The sequence below is a fragment of the Cynocephalus volans genome, chromosome 10, assembly GCF_027409185.1.
Source record: "Cynocephalus volans isolate mCynVol1 chromosome 10, mCynVol1.pri, whole genome shotgun sequence".
Taxonomy (NCBI): Eukaryota; Metazoa; Chordata; class Mammalia; order Dermoptera; family Cynocephalidae; genus Cynocephalus; species Cynocephalus volans.
The window spans coordinates 97,547,604-97,562,741 of NC_084469.1; the positions used below are offsets into that span (position 1 = coordinate 97,547,604).

Here is a 15,138-nt window from a genome sequence, read left to right on the forward strand (position 1 = left end):
TCGGAGGAGGGTTTCCAGATAAAATATAGGACGCCCAGTTAAAGCTGAATTTCAGATAAACAAGTAGGTTGGGCAGCCCTGCTTGGACCTCTAAGCTACCATAGCCCAAACGGTTGGCATCCAGATCTTGAATAATTTCACATCCCTAATTTCAAAAAGAAACATATGTTACTTTTCTTTATTACATGATGATTGTAACGAGGAAGTCAACCAAGCCACCAAAATATACATGAAAACTGCTAAGAAGTGTATAAATTGATGTGGTTATTATCACTGCTGCCCTTCTCATAGAGGTAAGTGAGCCTTTACGGTTCAGCAGTAACTTACCTGCAAGAGTCTCTGGAGAGGGAGATTTGATTGGGCTCAAAGTATCCACCAAGCTGTGGAGATCAGCCCTAACCCCTGCCAAGCTAACTGACTAAGGAGGGGGAAAAATTATAGAAATATGGAAATATGTATGTATTGATTTGGATTCATTGTTTTGCAAGTGAGGGAAAATCCAAACCAGATGGGCTTAGACTAAAAGGACCATGGTTAACCCATATAGCCAAAATGTCCAAAGGGGATAATGAGGGCTTCAGGTGGGGCTTGATCTAGTAACTAAAATCGTGCCACCAAGGAGCCAGTTTCTCTCCATCTCTCCATTCTGTATCTCACGGTCTTCCATGCGTCATCCTGAAGCTGCATCCAGATACTTCTGGAAAGCTCTAGACCCTCATAAGACAGCAGCAAGCTGGAGATCAATGCTGTGGACCTTTCAACTTCACATCACAATGTCCTGGAGCAGAGAGGAGCTCTCATGAAGAAGCCCAGAGAAATCCCAGCAATGTCTCTCCTATCTCATTGGCTCAGAGAGGATGACACGCCCATCCTGGGCCAGTCACACAGCTGGGGGCCAGTCACATCAGAACTCATTCCTGGAAATAGGGCCAATCCCCCTGGGCCATATACCCAAGGACTGTTAAGGAGAGACTTCCCAAAGAAGCCTCAGATACTCTCAGGAAAGGGAACTCACTGCTAGGCAGAAATGGTAAAATGTCTTCTCCAGCCTTCTCTGGAATCCTTCTTTCTCAGTCTCTGGTAGTCCCATGGTCAAAGGTGCAGAAAATGCCTTTTTTTTTTTTCTTTTTTTGGCAGCTGGCCAGTATGGGGATCCGAACCCTTGACCTTGGTGTTATCAACACTGCATTCTAACCAACTGATCTAACCAGCCTGCCCAGAAAATGCCATTTCTGGTCTGTCTTGTCCAGCAACCTCATCCCATCTGCCAAAGCTCCAAAATTCACTGTAAAAAATAAGTCCAGCATTGTGCTCAGAAGAGCCCAGGTTACCTCAGCTTTACATAGCTGTGGAGCCACTTCCCTTCTGAAGGACCACAGAAACATAACAAAAAAGATTTTAGAGTGTCCATTTCCAAGTGGTCTTTGAACCTGTGGCAGTCAGTGAAATGAGAAAAAAATAGAGCAACTATGCTGTATTCTGGCTATACTGATTTATTAAAATATCCTTTTCTGAGATGATGGCGATAATAGATGGTGGGTAATAGATGATCATTTTTTCTTATTTTCTTTACTTGCTATAATAAAATGTCCATCCCCAGCCATAGGGATTTTCCCAGGGCTGACATCACATGCTTGGGAACTGCTGGCCTATGGCACAAGCAGAAGAAACAGTAAGAAAGAGCAATGGGAAGGCCATTATGAAAATAACTGGCCACTTAACATTGTTCTGAGAAAGACAGATAGCTTAAGTTTCCAAAACCCCACCTAAAAGAGACAGAACAACTATATAGCATAAAAAAGCCCACAGATGAAAGCTGAGACAATTTGAGCAACAAAAATAACATAGGATTGGATAAAAAGCCAAAATATAAAATAAGTATACACGAGTCTACGCCTATATCAATAAATGACTGAGTAAATAAATAAAGGGGGAGAAGAGATGAACCTTCCTTACAGGAGAATTCCAAATAATATAAATACATACTCCCCGCTCTGGGAAATGGAGCTTAATCCCCCTCTTTGAGTGTGGCCTGGACTTAATGACTCTCTTCTACAGAACAGAGTGTGGAAATGGGAAGATAGCAGCTTAACAGAGGAGAAACCTGGAAGACACCTCCATAATCATATGATCAGTGTGTACCCTAATACAGCATGGTGGAAAGGACCCTTTACCTCTTGGCATTCTTTCTCAAAACCCATAACCCCAGTGCAATCATGAGAAAACACCAGAAAAGTCCCAGTTGAGGGACATTCTATAAAATACCTGACTAGTACTCTTTAAAACTGTTGAAGTCATTTAAAAAAAAAAAAAAAAAAGGAAAGGCAGAAAATGTCACAGACCAGGGGACACAAAGAGGACATGATGACCATGTAGGATCCTGAACTGGGATCCTGGGACAGAAAAAGGACATTAGTGGAAAAGTTGTTGAAATCTGAATTAAAAAGAAAAAAAAGAAAAGAAATATGAATAAAGTCTGTAGTTTACTTCCAATTAATTAATTAATATTAACTCCTTAATTTTGACAAATATACCAGGGTTATCTAAGATATTGACATTGGGGAATCTGAGTGGAGGATATATGGACAATTTTGTACTGTTTTTTCAATTTTCTATAGGTGACTTTGTTTCAAAATAAGAAGTTAAAAAAAACAGATTAAAATGATTGAAGAAATAGAGACAAAAATTGAATACAGGCAAAGAAGATCCAACATATGGATAGGCATTCCCAAAGAAGAAATATGAAACCAAGGGAACAGAGCAAATACTGAAAAGTACAATTCAAGAATATTTTCCTGAGATAAAAGATTTCAAACTAATGAATGAGCACACTGTGTATCTGAGAATATGAACTCAGAGTGACTAAGACATGTTCTATTGAAGGTGCTGGATTTTCAGAACAAAGAAAAATCTCCTTGGGGCTTCTAGACAAAAGGAGCTTGCGACATATAAGGGAAATAAAAAGAAAGTATTGTTCTCATGAACTGTTTCTTAAGGAATTCGTTGAAGACAAGCTTCAGACAATCAAAATGACAAGAGACACTGATGTGAGGATTGGTAGCAAGAAGTGTGCGTGTGTGTGTGTGTGCGCACATGTTTATATTTACTTGTAGAAGACCCTGCCTTCAATTTGGGGGGGTATATACACAGAAGTGGAAATTGCTGGATCATATTGAAACTCAATTTTCAATTTTTTGAGGAACTGCCATACTGTTTTCAATAGTGCAAAACCAGGGTTTTTTAGTCAGTATGGGGATCTGAACCCATGACCTTTGTGTTATAAGGGTGTGCTCTAACCAACTGAGCTAACTGGCCAGCCTTAAAAGCAATTTTTAAAAAGCAGTTTTCAGCAACCATAATCAGTGGTGGTAGTGGTATTGCTATTATAAGACTGTTGTGTGTATCAAGTAGGATAAAGCAAGTGAGTAATGGGATAATCTAATCCATGGTGCCCTGTGTCCTTGAGAACTAGGCTTTTTGGCAAGGAGAGAAGATGCACAGATAGTATAGAAAATGTTAACTAAAAGCTGTGTTGTCCTAGGCTAGAAATCAGTATAAATGCACAGGGCATTTTATCTATCTATCTATCCATCCATCCATCCATTCATTCCTGTCGTCTGTCTGTCTGTCTATCTATCCATCCATCCATCCATCCATCCATCCATCCATTCATTCCTGTCATCTGTCTATCTATCTATCTATCTAATTATCTATCTTTCTATCTATCTATCTATCTATCTATATCTATCTATCTATCTATCTATCTATATCTATCTATCTATCATCTATCATCTATCATCTATCTATCTCTTCATTTCTGTCATTTATCCATCCATCCATCCATCCATTTATTCCTGTCCATCCATCCATCCACCCATCCATCTACGTATATATGTATGTATCCATCTATCCATCTGTGTATGTATTTATCTACCTACGTATGTATCTATCTACACACACATACGCATCTATGTGTGGATCTGTTCACTGAAAAAGCCTAGAAACAAAAACCAACGTAGTATCAGCAAGCATCCCTAACACCCAGACTATGGTCTTCTTGGAGAAATGGCTGATTCCAGATCTGGGGTGGAGAAATAAATGAAATAAACTGGAACATCTTGTCCTATCAAGAGGAGGGAAGCCATTGGAGACTGTGAGGGTCATGTCAAAAGGATTTAGAAACCAACCTGAAGAGGCTCCCACTGGCCAAAGATGTGACTATTTGAGCCTCAGTAAAGATAAGTGGCAGTAGATTGTAATCTGTGAAGTCATAATGACATTTAAAAGAAGAAGAAAGAACTTATTGGTTTCGTCTATAGGATGACAGGAAACCAGCTCATTGTCTTGAAAACTGGATAAGTAAAAAGAAGGACTCAAGCATTTATCCCACCTTTCCTTCAGACTGTACTTCCAGGTCAGCAAATAATTAGATGACAGAAGGTGTCTCCTTCTAGAAGAATTCCAGGGCTGGTTGGTTAGCTCACTCACTAGAGTGCAGTGCTGATAACACCAGCGTCAAGGGTTCGGATCCTTATACTGGCCAAATGCCAAAAAGATAAACAAAAATTCCAGCAAATATATGAAAACACAACGATAGAATACCACCGTCTGGCAACCCCAGTGAATGAATGCTTATAGGCTTTGAGCATCAACAGCTGCTAAGGTCAAAAAGAAGAGACCCATAGACACTATGTGCCTCCTGTGAGAGATCACATCACCCACTGAATCTTGCCAGCACGGTCAAGTCTGATGGAGTGTCCGGATCCAGCCACAATTTGCCAGAAATGCAGAGGACAGAGGAACGTGTTCAAAAGCATCAGGGAAATCTAGGCTTTGAGAAACTCTACAGGCCCAACAGCCTGGATTCTTCAAAGATAAATAGAAAGGAAAAGAAAGAGATAGAGGGGCAACCTGCAATTGAAGGAGACTTAAAAGACATACAAGTTTGGAAAATGGGCAAGACTAAGTTATGTGATCTAGCAATGCACACTTGGGTGACCACACTGTATAGAAACGCAGGGAAATAGTCACTATAAAAGCCCAGCGAGAGGGGAGGGGCTGCAATTGGGCAGAGCTCTGGGGTATGGGTGGAGTCTAGCAAGAACGACAGTGTGATGAGTGGAAGTCCAACCTGCTGCAACAGAAAGATGAGACGGTCCAATCCCTAGGAACCACTGAACCACTCCTACCTATTTGTCCTTTCTTTTTGGGGAACAGGGGCTCGATTTCATTTTTTTTTTTCCCCCATCCTAACTAGATAGAAGTTCTGGAAGGAGACTTCGAAGACCAAATGTATACCATTGATATGAACGGCAAGTTGGTGTTGACCGCCATTTTAATACCCCGGCTGGGCACATCCCTGGTTCCTCTAGTAAGTGTGTCTGTCAATGTTCCTGATGTCTGGCTTTCTGCTACATCCTCAGCCACATGCCCCGTACCCATTTGTAGACTCTGGAAATTCCCTGGCATCACCTTGAGGAGAGACACTCACTCATGGTGCTCCACAGAATCTATCTCTATATGTCTTTCTCCTGCATCAGCTTCTGTGTGACAAGGGCTGTGCCTGCCTGTCTGCCTGTCTGGCCTCTTTTGTGTGATCTGTCTCCATGCTTCTCTCTCCATCCTTCTTCTGAGCTGCCCCATAAGTTCCTTTTCTTAATTTAGAGTAGGCTGTTGCTTGCAACTAAGAGTGCTGACTTAATACAGCCCCCCCCAGCCAGCAGGAGGTCCTGGGGATGTGGCCTAAAATCTAAGCTCCTAAGCCTAGACTCTTGGCTGCAAGTACAGACAGTCCTGACTCACGATATTTTGATTTATGGTGATTTGATTTTATGGTATGAAAGCCATACACACTAGAAAGAAGCTATACTTCGAGTACCCACACAACTGTCTGTTTTTCACTTTCTGTACAGTATTCAATAAATTACATGAGATATTCAAAACTATATTATATGAACGGCTTGTGTTAGGTGACTTCGCCCAATTGTAGGCTAATGTTAGTGTTCTGAGCACTTCAAGGTAGGCTAGGCTAAGCTGTTATGTACGGTAGGTTAGACGTTTTAGATGTATTTTTGACTTCCATGATAATTCCAACATACTGTGATTTTATCATGACATAACCCCATTGTAAGTCGAGGGGCCTCTGTAATCAAGCTAAAAATGGGGGCTATTTGCGTGAGGATATGAGGGGAGTGTCACAAAACAGAAGGGCGGTGGAGTCAGGCCTCAGGCCCGGGGGCAGGGCTTGCACAGGGACATGCCAGGCTGCCCCCAGCTCTTACCCAGGGGTCTCCCACTCTGTCTCTTTCTGGAGGATGGGTCTGGGCTTCTAGCTCTGCAGGGCCAGGCCACCTGCAAAGTGGGGTTCAGTGGCCACAGTTGGGGATGGGCAGGTGGATGAGGTAGGGGGCACATTTGGGATTGGGTTGGCAGCTGCCATTGCAGAGTGAGCTTGCTTTTTCATCTGGATATGTACTGGGGTCACCTGCGGGGGTGCTGCTGGTGCATATAGTGTGTGCTCCTTTCTCCTGCCCCCTCCCGCAGGTAATGGTGAGCAACCCACACTCCCTGGGGCTGCAGGCCAACTTCTTCGAGGAGAAAGTCACCTATAACTGGAACATCAAGTACAGACTGGTGAGCCATGCCCTGCGAAGCCCTGCCACAAGGAACACCCAGCCCGTTCCAGCCATGTTACGGGTGTCCCTCAAGGATGGTGGCAGGGGGTTGGGTAGTGGAGGCAAGAGATCTGTGTTAACTGGGTAAACCGAGGTGTCTGGAGTGAGTCGAACTGGGGGACCAGGAGGGGCTTGCCCAAACATTTGTCTGGGGTATTCATCAGGCTGAGCAGACCCGCCAGGCCTCATGGTTACACTGTGGAGTTTGAACTTGACTGCAGAGCCCAGGAACTCACTGGGCGGTTTCCACCGCACAGGGGCCTGACCAGGCGTGAGTCAGCCACAGCCCGCTCTTTTGACCCACACTCATCACGTCATACCTCAGTAAGAGGGGAGACAAATTCACACATCACTGTGGGTCCCCAGAACAGACAGAGAGAGAGAATGGAAGGCTCCACTTGCGGCAGTGGTTTCCATGAGCTTCCAGAAGCCTTCATGGGTGGTGGGATTAAAACAGACTGGGGCTGGGTGGCATCCATGCTCTTCTCCCCAACCCCCCATGAGACAGCCCATTTCTCCCCACCACCCTGATTGTGGGAATGCCCCCAGGTGTTCCACTGTGGGTTTTTCTCTGTTGGTTCCACAGGAAATTTACCTGAAGCAGCAGCACCTCTGGGGCAGGACCGACCCCAATTTCACTTCCAGGTATGTCCTCATCTGGACAGACAAGGCTGCTCGGGGGTTCCCTTAGCAAGAGCAGGAGAAACAGGGCTGAGATCGGACCCTAACCTCCAGGACAGTGAAACAAGAAGGACTAAAAATACTTTACAAATGGCAGTCCCTCAAACATAGAATTACCCTATGACTCAGCAATTCCACTCCTAGGTATCTACCCACAGGAATTGAAAGCAGGGCTAGAACAGACACTGTTCACCCATGTCCACAGCAGCATTAGCCATCATAGCCACAGTGTGGAAACAACCCAAGTGATCACTGATGGACGGATGGATAAACACAACGTGTCCATCACACACTGGAATATGATTCAGCCTTGAAAAGGAAGGAAGTTCTGACACACGCTGCAACATGGATGAACCTTGAGGACCTTATGTCCAGTGAAATAAAGCAGACATGAAAGGACAAACACAGTGTGATCCACTCATAGGAGGTCCCTAGAGTCATCAGTTCCACAGAGACAGAAAGTAAAATGGGGGGTGCCAGGGGCTGGGGAGGGGGTGGGGAGTGAGTGTTAAGAGTTTCAGTTTGGGAAGATGAGAAATTTCTGAAGGTGGACAGTGGTGATGGCTGCAAAACCATGTGAATGTGCTTAATGCCCCTAAACTGTACATTTATTGGTTAAGATGGTCAATTTTAGGTTATGTATTGGTTAAGCAGGGCTGTCCGGTTAGCTCAGTTGGTTAGAGCGTGGTGTTATAACACCAAGGTCAAGGGTTCGGATATCTGAACTGGCCAGCCACCAAAAAAAAAAAAAAAGGGTAAGATGGTGAAATTTATGTTATGTATACCACCATTATAGCTAACTAGCTAATTAACTAAATATTAAATTAAAACACCAGCACTTCACACAGAAGGAAAATGAGCTGGACCAATGACAGGTGTCTGTTTCCCTGGGTCAGTGGGAAAATGCCAGGCTCCTCTCCAAGTAATAATACGATGTAAGTGGGACACAGAGGTTTCCTGTCTCGACTTGACCCAGCTATGGGACTTTCCCTCCCTTTTGGCATCAGAGCTCCACCACGCCCCCTCATGAATGGTCCCTAGACTCCAGGAAGTCCTCCCCTCCTCCCTCCAGAAGGCGGCTGGGAAAGGACACCTGGAGGGGGCACTGGCAGTGAAGACTGAGGCCCCTAGCTGGGGTGGAGCAGATAGACTTCTGTTAGGTAGGAGAGAAACCACACCATGGTGTGGCCCCAGGAGCCTGAGCAGGGCCAGGAGGAGGAATGTGGTCAGACTGGCATCTTTTTTTCTATCAGCCAAGTTATGCATATTTATTTATCGAAAATTTAAAACATACCAAACAATACTAAAAGGAAAACAAAACCATCCTTCTACCCACTAGACGATTACTTTGACATGTTGTGGGTCTATCCTTCCTGAATTTTTGTACAGATAGATAATAAATTTGGATAAATACGTACACCCCAAAGTATACAATTCAATGGCATTTGGTACGTTCACAATGTGGTACGACCATCACCACTATTTCCAGAACTTTCTCATCACCCCAAACAGAAACTCTGTACCCATTAAGCAGTAATTTAAAGCAGTTCCCCACTTACCTGTGGTTTTGCTTTCCTCAATGTTAGTTACCTGTGGTCAACAGCAATCAGAAAATATGAAATGAAGCATTCCAGAAATAAACAATTCATAGGTTTAAATTGTATGCCATTCTGAGTAGTGCGATGCCTGCCTGTTAGCCACTTAGAAACCTTCTTTGTTATCAGATCAACTATCACAGAATCTCAGGGTTTGTTCAAGTCACCCTTATTTTACTTAATAACGGCCCCAAGTACAAGAGTAGTGGCGCTGGCAATTTGGATATGCCACAGAGAAGCCATAAAGTGCTTCCTTTAGATGAAAAGGTGAAAGTTCTTGACTTAATAAGGGAAGGGAAAAAAATTGTAGGCTGAAGTTGCTAAGCTCTACAGTACAATAAGATATTTTGAGTGAGAGAACACATCCTTATAACTTTTATTACAGTACTGTATTGTTGTAATTGCTCTATTTTGTTGTTATTGCTCTTAATCTCTCACTGTGCCTAATTTATAAATTAATCTTGATCATAGGCATGTATGTATAAGAAAAAACATAGTATGTACAGGGCCTGGTACTATCCGCAGTTTCAGGGATCTGCTGGGGATCTTGGGACGTATCCCCTGTGGATAAGGGGGGACTGCTGTGTTTGGGGATGACCTATTCTTGTCTCCTGCAGTACCAGATGAGCAGTCACCACACCCCTGTGGAGCTCAGAGGAGGGTGTGGGTCTGGGATACACATGCTGAGGCTTCCAGGAGGCACAGGGCTGCGGGTGGGTGGTCTCGACCTGGGAGAGAATCTGCACCCTCATTGTCAATATGGGAGGTACTTGCCAAGTGCTGTTGATTCACTTGAAACACAGTTACTGTGACCAAGACGCTGTTTTTCAGACATTTTAAACTTTAATGAAATTAAAATGAAAAAGAAGATCCTCAATTCAAGCACGTGATTTGGGTGTGTGAATCTGCTTTTTCAACTGTAATTTTTATTTTTTAAAACATTTTTATTTATTTATTTTTTTGTCTTTTTGTGACCGGTAAGGGGATCGCAACCCTTGGCGTGGTGTCTTCCGCACTGCGCTCAGCCAGTGAGCGCACCAGCCGTTCCTATACAGGATCCGAACCCGCGGCAGGAGCACCACTGCGCTCCCAAGCGCTGCACTCTCCCGAGTGCGCCACGGGGCCGGCCCCAACTGTAGTTTTTAATGTGATCCTAATACAGATTCAGTATTTTTTATGAAAATTTAGTGTCCCAAATGAGATGGACCAAAAGTATTAAATAAGCACCAGATTTTGAACACTTGGTATGAACAAAAAAGGACATAAAATATCTTATCATTTAAAAAATTATCATGTGGAAATGATAATATTTTCAAGAGTCGTGGGTAAATAAAATGTGTTAATTAAGTTAATTTCACCTGATTCCTTTTTATTTTAAATGGGGCTACTAGAAAATTTAAAATTGCACATAGGGCTCATATGATGTTTCAATTAGATGGCAGTGAACTTGAGTGAAAGAGAAACTCCAAGGTTAAGGGCCATTTTAGGAGGATGTCTGCAAAGAACAACATGAAGGACAATCACAGAGGTGAGGGCCACAGAAGCAAGAGAGGAGAGATTCTGGGAGAGGGATATTTCCAGGTTGGATGTTTATCCACCGCAGTGCAAGGAGGATGTGGAAATGACTGTTGGATTTTTATTTCTGATCAAGCTAACAAGAGTAAGGAAAGGAGAAGGGAAAACAAAAAAAAGACTGACCCCCCCATGAAAAGATAAGACTCCTAGATTGGATTTTAAAAAATAAATTAAAAACATATCTAAAATTAACCCGCAAAAAGTTGTAAATAAAGAAACAGAAATATTGAGAAAATACAATCAATCAAACAAACAACAAACAAAATTGGGAGTGATTACAGTATCCTCCCCCTTTATCCATGATTTCACTTTCCACAGTTTCAGTTACCCGTGGTCAACTGCAGTCTGAAAATATTAAATGGAAAATTCCAGAAATAACTCATAAGTTTTAAATTGCACACCATTCTGAGTAAGTAGCATTGATGAAATCTTGCACCATCCTGCTGTTTTTCACTCAGTACACGAATCATCCCTTTGTCCAGTGGCTCTATGCAGTATACGCTACCTGCCCATTATTCACTTAGTAACCGTTCTGGTTATTAGATCAACTATTGCAGTATTGTGGTGCTTGGGTTTGTTACTATCTGTGGTTTCAGGCACCTACTGGGGGGTTTTGGAACATATCCCCCATGGAAAGAGGAGTGTATATTATTACAACATTATAATAATTTCAAAACCAAGTACATTAAGTAATACTAAATAAGATAGGGAGCATGTTTAGTGAATAAAGATTCAGACCATGAAAATGATTCATAAACATTTAGGCTCCAAGCATTATGGCAAATACTCAAGCCCCTAGAAACATACAAACTTGATTAAAGCACAGTCACCGTGGATGATTTTCATATACCACTTTATTATTTGTTGGTTTAACTAAACCAAATACAAAAGAGGCTATAGAGAAATGGTTCTCACCAGGGGGTGATTTTTGTTTGTCACAACATAGAGGCTTCTACTGGCATATAGTGAGTAGAGGCCAGGGATCCTGCTAAATATCCCACAATGCACAGGACAGCCTCCAGCATGAAGAATGGCCCTGCCCCAAATATCAATGGTGCCAAGGTTGAAAATCTCTGCTACAGATTTATATAATTCAAGCAAATGTGTTTTAATTCTCTATATAGAACTTTTTATCAGCACCGCACTCTCCCGAGTGAGCCTATGGGGCCGGTCCTCTATATAGAACTTTTTAGTCTATTAATATAAAATATATTTCTATCTCATGCTTAGAGTAAACTTATTTTAAAAGTCATTCAGGAGGGCCGGCCCACGGCTCATTTGGGAGAGCGTGGTGCTGACAGCACCAAGTCAAGGGTTAAGATCCCTTTACCGGTCATCTTTAAAAAAAAAAAAGTCATTCAATTATTCATGTTCTTGGCCATAAAAACAGTTCTCCCAATAAAGATGTTCAGATCCCATGCTCAAACTTTAATCTCATAAAACTAGAACCAAAAGAAAACAGAAAGCAACACCAATAACAAAATCTCCTTTATTTGGAAATTAAGAAACAACCTTATAAATAACCCCTGAATCATGGAATACAGCTAAAATATACTCTAAGGAAAATTTGTACTACAAGTACTTTGATCAACAAGAAAAAAAAATGGACTAAAGAGAAATGAACCAAATATTTAATTGAAATAACTAGAAGAATAATGAAAAGAAATTATGAGAAGAGACAATAATGTTACAATCTGAAATGTATTAAGTAGAAGGCAAAAGACTGTATAAAGTCAAAATGAAACGTTCAGCTGTTTCTTCGGAAAACTGGTAGGATAAATAAAACCCTACAGTCTTGATTTGGGATAAAAGAGAAAATGACAATTAGGAATGGAAAATGAAGGTAAAAGTTTGGATACAGAAGCTATTAAAAGAATAATGAGAAAATTCGTGTATCTCAGTGGCAATAAAATTGGATATCAAATGTTCTCTTAAGTAAGTCATTATATATAAATTAACAAAACTGACTCAAGAAGAGGTGGAAATCAAGAGAAGTTTGGGCCCCTGTGTGTGAGCAGAGGTTCTCGATATTCAGGAATGGTTGGATGGTTGGATAGATGGATGATGGTTGGATGGATGGACTGAGGATGGACGGATGATGGATGGATGAGTGGGTGGATGAATGGATGGATGGATGGGTGGATGGATGGGTAGGTGGATGAATGGGTGGATGGATGGATGGGGGATGAATGGGTGGATGGGTGAGTGGATGGATGGATGGATGGGTGGATAAATGACTATACAGTGTGTTTTACAACAGCACTCATCTCTAATAACATTTCTGTTGTCTTACAGCTTAAAGCGACCCACCACATCTACCTTAACTGTGGACGTAGCCAACAAGGAAATTTCGTGCATAGATAACAAGCCACTGGTAGGTCCCAAACCTCTGCTCTGTATCCTGCATCATGGAAACAGGTCCGGAGGGGCTGGCTGAACCCTTGTTCGGGATCTGGAAGTGGAGGGGATCCTGTCCTGGTTGCCAGGGTCCCTCCCCTGTCATTGTGCCCCCAGGGCTTCTCCTTCCTGACTCACCATCTTTTAGAGCAGGAGCCTGTTCCTCATTGGTCATCCCAAAACTGCATCTGGCCAACTCAGGTAATAGCAGTTCTAGAAGCTCCAAGAGAACTGAAAGCAGCACACCTCCACATAAAAACTTGGACAAGAACGTTCACAGCAGCATCATGCACAATAGCCAACAAGTGGAGACAACCCACGTGTCCACTGGCAGATGAGTGGATGAACACAACACAGTCCGTCCACACTATGGAATATTACTCAGCCATGAAAAGGCACAAGGCTCTGACACGTTGTAGACTGTGGCTCTACAACGTGTCAGAGCATTGAACACATCACACTCAATGACAGAGGCCAGGCACAAAAGGCCACATAATGCGTGATTCTAATTTATGTGAGATGTCCAGAACAGACACATCCAGAGACAGAAAGTGGATTACTGGTTGCCAGTGACTGGGGGAGGGGAGAGTGGGTGAGTGACTCCTGATGGGGATGGGGCTTCTTTTGGGGATGACAAAATATGCCCCCCAAGCAAGACTCCCCCACTATTCACCTCCCCCCCAGAGTGGGCATTTGTTACAATCAATGAGCCTCTATGACACTTCATCACCACCTGGAGTCCACTGTCCACATCAGAGTTCACTCTTGGCGTTGAACATCTGTGAGTTGGTGGACATGTCCACCATTACAGTATCATGCAAAGTAATTTCACGGTCCTAAACACCCTCTGTGCTCCTCCCACCCGAACCCTGGCAACCTCTGTACTTAAATATCTCCGTAGTTCAGCCTTTTCCCCAATGTCACAGAGTTGGAATTGTACAGTGTGTGGCCCTTCTAGACCAGCTTCTTTCACTTCACGATATGCATGTCGGTTTCCTCCACATCTTTTCATGGCTCGAGAGCTCATTTCTTTTTAGTGCTGGATAATATACTCCGTTGTCTGGATGTACCACCATTCACCACCCGAAGGACATCTTGGTTCCTTCCAAGTTTTGGCAATTACGAATAAAACTGCTAAGGAAGGAATTTTTATACTGACAGATCCCTAGAAGCAGGAGGCAGAGCATGCCATGCAAGGCCACCCGGGAATCCCCAGCATTGGTCAGAGAGTGGAGGGAACGAGGCGGGATGTGGGCCAGAGCCTTTAGTGTGATTTTGGTGGGAAGGAAAGAGCAAGGCAGGGGACGCAAATGGATCAGCTTGCATTGGCTAGTTTGAATCATTTCAGTGAGCTCTGGGCTACAGAGGCATCCCTAGAAGTCCAGTGCCTGCCCTGGGTGATTGGGGCCAAAGAATATTGCCTCGCGGAGCGAGATAGCCAGCTGGAGGAGGTAGTCGGGTGGTGCAGGCTCTGGATTAGTCGGTTTGCATTTTGAAAGCGCACTCTCGGACAGATGTTTGCGATCTCTAGGAATCAGCTAAGCCTGGGAGGGCTGTCCCTTCCTGGTCAGCGTGGCCCCAGATGCCAGAGCATCAAGATAAAGAAAATAAGGAAAATATAGTGAACGTTGTGGGAGAGGGCTGTAGCATGGTGGCCCCGGGGAAGGGAATGTCCTCACTGGGGTGGGTTGATTTCCCCTCTGAGTCTTGTTCCTGGCCAGCCATGTCCTGGGGGAGGTGGGTGCAGGGTACTGGCCCTAGGACGACCGTTTGGGCTGCAAACTTTGACTCCTTTAGAACCTCTTTAAGCAGGCAGGACACACCAGAGTCCCACTGCACAGCCTTCAAGCCTGGGAGATGATAGCCACCCATTGATTGAGTAGCCAGTGCCACTGACGGATGGGTGGGTGTGGGTTGTGGAGTGAGAAAGCAGGTGACAGAAAGAGGGCTGCATGCCCTCAGGCCACAGAGGGGACCTGGAGAGTGGATGTAGGCATCCCCCCGTCCTGGGGCAGAACATCAGTGCCATCTAGCCTCCTGGGCTGCACACCCCGACCCTCACAGGTGCCTACCGTGCGCAGGACCTCCCCTCCCTTCTCTGGGCTTGGAGGGAAGATGCATCCTTTGCTTCCCATGTGAATTCTCAAAGTCAGCAATTCCCAGGTGTTCCAGCAAAGTGTCTCCAAGGGCACGGGAAGTGAGGAGACATTTAGAGA

At 43.7% G+C, this 15,138-nt stretch overlaps 1 protein-coding gene across 1 annotated transcript in view; it reads left to right on the forward strand.

Annotated features, from left to right (window-relative positions):
* The window catches only part of CATSPERD (cation channel sperm associated auxiliary subunit delta), a 60,539-nt gene that overhangs the window by 26,205 nt on the left and 19,196 nt on the right, over positions 1-15,138 (forward strand). The window contains exons 13-16 of the mRNA XM_063109971.1: positions 5,258-5,371; positions 6,544-6,633; positions 7,261-7,319; positions 12,821-12,899. Coding sequence (XP_062966041.1) covers positions 5,258-5,371; positions 6,544-6,633; positions 7,261-7,319; positions 12,821-12,899 — 342 coding nt within the window. The remainder of the gene's footprint in view (positions 1-5,257; positions 5,372-6,543; positions 6,634-7,260; positions 7,320-12,820; positions 12,900-15,138) is intronic.